This window comes from Saccoglossus kowalevskii, chromosome 19 (assembly GCF_978046115.1).
Source record: "Saccoglossus kowalevskii chromosome 19, keSacKowa6.1, whole genome shotgun sequence".
In the NCBI taxonomy this organism is placed as follows: domain Eukaryota; kingdom Metazoa; phylum Hemichordata; class Enteropneusta; family Harrimaniidae; genus Saccoglossus; species Saccoglossus kowalevskii.
This window is the reverse complement of record NC_140659.1, coordinates 24869076-24877341: the sequence shown is the minus strand read 5'-3', so window position 1 is coordinate 24877341 and position 8266 is coordinate 24869076. Positions and strand designations below refer to the sequence as shown.

The following is an 8266-nucleotide window of genomic DNA, read 5'->3' as shown; positions in this document are numbered from 1 at the left end:
CAAACTTTAATTAACAGTTAACCGAACTTCGAGTTACGGCAACATAGATTTTTTTGTTTTGTTTAACGTTCGAATTTAGTTTATTTTTACTCAGTGATTTATTTCTGCTAGCTGCCTCCCATGATTTCAAATAGTCGAACACTAATGCAAAACATAGTAGTCTGGTCTTATTTACATAAAAACGAAAGCAATACCTATATAAATTATAACGGCACAATGTGTTTGTTTGTGTTTAACTATATTCATTCCTCCAGTGATTCATCAGCTGATAATATCAACATGGCCTGATCCGATCTCATTGGCTCATGTTTGCATAAACAGTAAGCGCAATGGAGAGACGGGCAGACATAGTAGTGTCGGCACCTGGGAAAGTTATTCTACACGGTGAACACGCTGTTGTGTATGGCAAGGTAAGTGAGTCGGTGTAATCACAAATAAGGTTAACTGTGTGTTATTGTAAACCGTCGGCGATCGTGACAAACATCCGATCAGCGTACAAGTGCATCTTGAATAGGATAAATATCACGATTTAAATGAAACAATATCTCGATCGGAATATTTTGTCTTTGAATTTCTCGTTCACTAAACGAAGACGTATCTTCAGCTGACCCTGACCCATGCAGTTATCTCAATTTTCTTTAACTTTTACTTTTGTTATTGTTTTTATTATTATTATTATTATTATTATTATAGAATAGAATAGAATAGAATAATGCTTTATTAATACCGTAAAGAAAGAGTTAACATTTCCTTTTAGGTTTTCAGATTAATAAAGTAAATAATAAAAGTACATGAAATATAAAAATTGATTTAAAAAGAATTCAACATTAGTGAACAATTCAACATTAGTGAACGACAAGAATACTACAGACAAATATTAATAATATAAGAAATATTAAAATACAGTGATATGTAAGTATCACTGTGTGTAGCATAGAATATGTAAAAAATATAGAAGAACATGACAAAATAAAAGAATTAGTCTTGTTTAGATTTAACTAAATATTTGCAGAGAGTGATAAGATGGTTTGTATTTGGTGACTGTAGTACAAGTTTAAATTGTTCTTTTTTGTTTAAGTTTTGGTAATCACTGTTAATTTCTTTAAGGATATTATATATGTCATCTCTGTGTTTTGTGTACAGTTTACATTCTAGTAAATGATGTAATTCATCTTCTATCTCTTTACAGTGGGTGCATAATCTGTCTTTTATCAGTGTTTTTGGTTTTGTGTACCTTCCTGTTTCTACAGCTAGTTTGTGACTACTTGTTCTAAATTGTGCTAGTATTTTGATGTAATGTCTGTTATCTATGTGTTTTATGTAATGTTCCATGTCTAGTGTGGTTTTGTATGTACTGTAAGTGCGCAGTTTTGCATCATCTCTTTTATTGTCATTGTTCCATGTGTTAGTGTAATATTCTCTAATTGAAATTATCACTTCTTGTATTGTTATATTATCTATATTACATTTAGTATATATTTCTAAGTTGTCTTCTAATGACTTCAACCATGACCCCGGGTAATTATTTTTCTTCATTTCCTTCAGTGCATAGTATGCCAAGTTGTTGTAGTCAAGAGTTATTAGGTGTTTATAATACCTAACTGCTTGGCAGTATATTTTGGAGATAAGGGGTTCCCGTCCCATTTCCATCCTACAGGCTATTTTGTTTGTCTTATTATTTAAATTTAAAATTTGTCTGCAGAAACGGATGTGATACTTTTCAGTTTCTGTCTTATCCCATGTAGCAGGTTTGAGAAGGACACCCCAAATTTCTCCTGCATATGTTAGGATTGGTAATTGGGTCATATGTAACAGCTTTAATTTAATATTAATATTATTTGTATTATGTAAATATAGTTGTGATTGTATACATTGTGCTTTGTATGCTTTGTCTGCTAGTCTATCAGCTGTAGTTACAATATTACTATTTGACTTAAAAATTACTCCTAGGTACGTGTATTGTTCTTTGACTTCTATTTCTTCTTTTCCATAGGTGAATTTTTGTGATAATATTTTACACCAGTTTTTCCTGAATATGACAATTTTTGTTTTTGATGTGTTGACTTGTAGCCCCCAACTAACTGTATATGTATGAAGGTAATTTAGTGCATTTTGTAGCCCTACCTTTGTAGTAGACAATAATGCAATGTCATCTGCATATTGTAGACAGTTAATATGTTTACCATCTAAGTCTGGTGCTGGCATTTCAATATTTGACAGTCCTTCAATAAAGTCATTCATAAAGATGTTAAACAATGTTGGGCTTAAAGGGCAGCCCTGTTTAACACCATTATCTAGCTTGAAATGTGGTGTTATAACATCTCCTAATTTTATAATAAAGTCCATGTTTTTGTACATCATTTTCATAATGTTATATACTTGACCGTTGATGTTATTTTTCAGTAGTTTATATTGCAGTGCTGTTCTCCACACTGTATCAAAACATTTTCTTAAATCCACAAAGCAGCAGAATATTTTTTCCTTTCTTAATTGATATTTTTTAATAATGGTGTGGAGTGTCAATATATGGTCAGTAGTGCGATGTTTGTTACGAAAACCTGCTTGGTTTGGATGTATGGTGAAGTTACTTTCTAAATAGCTGGATATTCTTTTGTTAATAATACTACTAAATATTTTAGCAATGATGTACAGGAAAGGCATTTCTATGTCTTTCCAGGTATCAAACTGTTTCAATTGTGAACATACATCAGAACAGTTATGACACTGGCTTCTTTGATATTATTTTTGAAATTAAAGCGTATGTTTGTGGAATAATGGAATAATTAAATAAAATAAATACCACACATCAAGTGTTCCTAATAATATTCTAATTGTCATTGTTTTTGCATAAATCTTTACAAAAAAGTAAGCAGCTATAATCATATACTAACATTTCTGGCTGAGATTAAATTCATTAATGTCCTATGAGTGGTTTTTGAAATACTCATGTAATTGGCTAATTATAATGCTAATGAAATTAAAATTAGACAGCTCTGTAGATAATTCCAACTCACTTGATGTACAGAATTTCATGGAAATTGTGTTTCCTGAAAAATCATTTTTATAACTTATATAACTTGACAAATACAATAAAATATTGACACCAACAAAAACAAATACCTAAGCAAGTCAGGACTGCAAAATGTCCATTTGCACACATATTATCTTTGAAAATTCTGATAACAAATGATATTCTTATCATATTTATGCTAATTAATATGCACAGATTTCATGCAAAAATTAACCAGGTCTGCTATATATCCCAAAAAACCTAATTTTCAAGTTTCTTGAAATCCAATGTTTCAATTTTTGAGATATCAGTGGAATAGTCGCACATTCACTCTGTCTATATTTGTAGCAAATTAAACCATACTTGAAACATTATGCCACTTCTGTACATATTATATTACATTTATAATTCATCATACTGAATTTCTAACACATACCACATTTGAAATACATTATACTATATTTGTATCACATTATGCCACATTTGTAATACATTCTACCACATTATTAACATATTTGTAACACATGATATTGTATTTCTAATACACTCTGTTTGCAGACTGCCTTAGCTGTAAGTGTAAATTTAAGGACATTTGTTCAGCTTAAAGAAACTGACCAAGTAAAGGTGGTTTTAGATTTGCCAGACATTAAACTTCACAATGCATGGGAAATGGAAGATATCTCAAAAGCGTTTGAAGATATTATAATAGGTAAGCCTATGACAGAACTCCACACCCTCCCCATGGCTTTCACTGCATATGGAAGTTATTTTCACAAGTGATGCGGTGTATCCTGTGGCCGCACTTTCACATGAGCGAAGCTCGGGAGGGTGAGGGTGTAGGGTTCTGTTATTATTACATAAGCTCCATATTTGATTATTTTATATTAAAGAAAGAACGTGCAACACACCGGTATGGGATTTCGGTCGGGGAACCCCATTGCCCATTAGTATGTTCCAAAATAGTGTTACGCCCTAGCAACACGTGTCAGTGTAGAACGTGTGTCACTGTCTGTGTGAAAATAAAAAAATCAAACGTTTAATCTGAGTCACTGTCTGAATAAATAACTTGTGGGCGTTTAGTTGGGGCCATGACAGAACCAGAACTTGAACTGGACGACCATGATACAGTTTATGTTGAAGTTAAAAGTTCTGCAGTACATACATGTATGTAATAATTGGTAGTATTCTGTAATTTGCCGTTGCTGCCTTCTCCTGTTATTAGCCTCGCAAATTAGTTCGCAATAAATGTACACTGAACCCTGTGTAAACTTGACACCATATCCTAGTGCCGTCTACATTGACTTGATGAATAGTTAAAGGGGAAAAGAACTGTTATAAAAACATATTTTATAAATGAAAACAAAAACAAATATATACAGCCCAAAAAAAATTGACCTAAAAACTAGGTGAAGAAATAAAAATTGTACATGTTTTCCACCATATCCTCTCCAATAAGGTCTAACTTTAAAACTATAATATACTGGTAAAGTTTGCCATATATGATAGAATGTTTCAGAGGGTATTTTGTAAATCCAAACCATTAGTGCATATATCAAATTATATTATTTATTAAACGTTAAAATTGTATATCTTGTTGTACTATTGAATAATCTTAAATTAAAACTGAGCCAACGTATCATTTTCATAAGAAATAGATATGCTGAGAATGGATGCAATGGTAAATCAATCATTATCATTATCTCATGTATGTTTGACCTGTGTATTGTGTGAAAAGTACTGGTGACCATGTATTTATTTCTGGGTTTGTGAACAGCAGCATAGAATAACTTCATACGGTAATTAAGCGTCTTGGAAATCCAATCATTGGATTAAATTGTAGCCAAGTTATATTGTTAATTATAAAAAGAGTAATTAGTGTATCCATAGCAAGTTTTACGGGTTGTTCTGATCACCTGCCTCAGCATGTTTGTTTTCATGAATACCAAAACTATTTTGTTAAATACTTGTACATTTTCATTTCAGGGGATCTTTTTACTCCAATGCCTGTTACGGAAGACTTGTTATCAAAACTAAAGAAATTAGCCAACATTCCAGAAGAAGAAGTTAGTTTGAAAAACTTGGCAATTATTTCATTTCTGTATATTTATTTGGCTATTATGAGTCATAAAAGGTAATTTTTATTGAATACTTATCATTTACTTTTCATCTTGTTTTCAATACTTCATTAAATTAGAGAAAACCAATGACTGATAGTTTTGTCATTGCTGTGCCACAGTCAATGAACAAACAAAAGTCACACTTATTTAACTTTTTATTTACTCAACTTTCGCCTACTTACTTTTTTAGTTATTCATTATTAACTTTATTACATTTTAAACAACAAATTAGAAATGTAAAATTTTCTACACGGTTGTAATAAAGCTGTTATCTTATCTATGATTGATAGATCTATAATGACAATCTTACATTTTTCTACTTGGCTTTGAACCCCATAGCATATAAGATATATTACTACTGGACACTGTGACTTTGGGGTAACCTTGATTTGGGTAAACAGGATAAATGAGCCATATAATGTCAAGGACACAGTCACACTGTCAGGTTGTACAAAACATAAATATGGTTTCTGTGGCACAGCACTTTATTTATGATTAGCACCTGCTTTAAAAAACGAAGTTATTGATACTGTATATACTTTGTTACATTCCTCAGTCTAGTGATACAAAACATTTTCTAAACCAAGATACATTTAGAATCTGAGTTAGGTATTTAAGTATTATTAATAATACATCTTTCACCGAAACGCCATAAATTACAGTGTGCTGTAATTTTGTGGTATTGCACTGGGTATTTTCATCCTACCATATTAGGAAACTCAAATTCCAAATATGGAACGATTATGTGCGTGAACGTCCTCTAATAATAATAAAAACAAATATGACTGCCCCCAGGATTTGACCAGACTCCACACAAAGAAGTTCGCTGATTCTGTACTGAACGTTTTGGGTTTTAGCATTCCCGTGATGTGTTCCTGGGAAGAAAAAATGTATGCACTCAGACAGTACACGGGTGCATAGACATCTTCTGCGCGTCGGTTGATACTCCCACTGTTCTGTCTTTGTGCATACTTTGCAGTATTCTCTTAATAACCTCATATTATAATTAGTTATGTCAGTGTTGATTGTCATTAAATCACATCTGCAGATTTTTTACGTTTTTAACAGTAGCCATATTACTCTAGTCTTCAAGAGTGGGCTGTAGACACCAAAGAAATAGTGGTACAATCATGTGACTGAAATAAATGTTGTATTTAATTTTACAGAAAAGATGGATTACAGTCTTTATCTGTTAAAGTTACTTCCAATCTTCCAACTGGATCAGGTCTTGGGTCATCGGCTGCATATTCTGTTAGCTTAGCTGCTGCGTTACTTACCTACAGTGGGGTTGGTAAGTGTTGATATATACATTCCTGTTTAACTTTGTATTTTCTTTAGAACAGATTTTCACCTTTTGGTACATTGCAAATTTCATAAACTTTTTCTGTCTTATTTTAGTGACTCCAATTAATGATGAAAATGATAATAAATACATGAAATGGACAAAGGATGATTTGGAATTGATTAATAAATGGGGATTTGAAGCAGAACGAATTATACATGGAACACCGTCTGGTATTGATAACTCAGTCAGTACATATGGTGAGTATAGGTGAGAAATAAAACAGGTCTTTTATGTTCAAGCTGTTCATGTATTAGTTACGAATAGATTACTTCATTATCACCATGAGAAAGTTTGACATTTTTTGGTATGTAAATGATAATATAATAATGACAAAACAGCTCAATTAATGTCAGCAAAAAATGTCAATTTGTTATAATCTCGCCTCAGACCATGCTGTATCATTAAAAAAATACATGTTTTCATTCATATTACATCTTAACTGTCACAGGCTTAAGGTAGTGAGCAGGGTTTGATGACATTCTTGATTAAAGCTTTCTCTGACTATTATCTCATTCAGAACCATATATGTTAGTATATGCCTTTTGAAAGCCTAAGTATAGAGGGACAAATTCGCACAAACTAAACAGTCATTGTTTACATGATTACCACATGACAGCAAGAATAGCTAACATTGTAAAAATGACTAAATCCACGATTGCAAAAGTACACTGTAGAATTTCCGAGTGAAATTTACACAATGCATTGTCCTTAATAAAGTCTATTAAAATATGCCTTGATAATCAAACGACATATATTTCTTCTGATTGCTATGCAGGTTTTTTTTTGTTCCCTAATTATTTTATACTTAGCACCATTGACAGACTTAATCAGTGATGAAATATTTTTTTTTAAATACCAAATGCACCATCGCAAGAAGTGCGAGTTTGAATGTCCTAGCCCAATTGCTCTTGATTTGACAATGATCTAAATGAGTTGTATGAAATTATAACTTAAACTTGAGAAAAACGTTAAAAATTATTTGGGATAATAAAACACTTCTGATCTGCTGCATTATTATAAACATACACTAAGAATGGCCAAACTTAGGGACAACGTCAAAAGATTGATGTCGGATAAAAAACTTATTTCCTTTAGTTTGGGGGTGTGGGCGGGGGGTTTGACCTCAAAAAGTTTCCATCCTACAAAAATGATTTTATTTTTTATTGAAGTCAAAAAAATCTAGGAGTATTTGTAGTTCGTTTTTTTTTTTCTATCCAATCATGGACAGAAATAACCGAAAAGGGAAAAAAAACAGAAAAATGGTTTGGTTCGAGTGTAAATCTGTGCGTCAAATGAGGTGCATTTGTAAAATCTTTTTACACCCACCCGACAACCAACTGCTATGCAATACTACTGTCCGATTATCAATTTGTATTTAATGGTGAATGTAGTCTGACGCCATGACCGATATTCATCTATTAAGTTTCAGTGGGGGGTAGGGGGGTTTGGAAAAAAAGGAATTAAGTTTTTTATCCGACATCGATCTTTTGACGTCGTCCCTTATTAACCACTCATATCATAGAACTCATTAAACTTGTCAGATAACGAATAATTTCAAACGCGAGTGTGACAATTGAACAAAAACGCTGGCATTTTGAGTCCCGTACGGCTGGAGTGTTCAGAAGACATGGCTTCCATTGTTATGCAAATACACAACAAGGGATAATCCTTTGACAAACATTACTGTCTCACTGTACACGCTGGATGTTTACAAACAAGCTGATCATTCAAGTATCTGTGATATGAGATCTAATAAAACTATTATCATGGTGAAACCAAATGGCAGATGTTCAA

At 32.2% G+C, this 8266-nt stretch overlaps 1 protein-coding gene across 1 annotated transcript in view; it reads left to right on the top strand.

Annotated features, from left to right (window-relative positions):
• Window positions 1-272: 272 nt before the first annotated feature.
• LOC102805391 (mevalonate kinase-like) overlaps window positions 273-8266 on the top strand; it is a 30111-nt gene continuing 22117 nt past the window's right edge. Inside the window, exons 1-5 of the mRNA XM_085493615.1 lie at window positions 273-410; window positions 3569-3719; window positions 4994-5141; window positions 6294-6418; window positions 6526-6669. Coding sequence (XP_085349741.1) covers window positions 330-410; window positions 3569-3719; window positions 4994-5141; window positions 6294-6418; window positions 6526-6669 — 649 coding nt within the window. The 5' untranslated portion in view covers window positions 273-329. The remainder of the gene's footprint in view (window positions 411-3568; window positions 3720-4993; window positions 5142-6293; window positions 6419-6525; window positions 6670-8266) is intronic.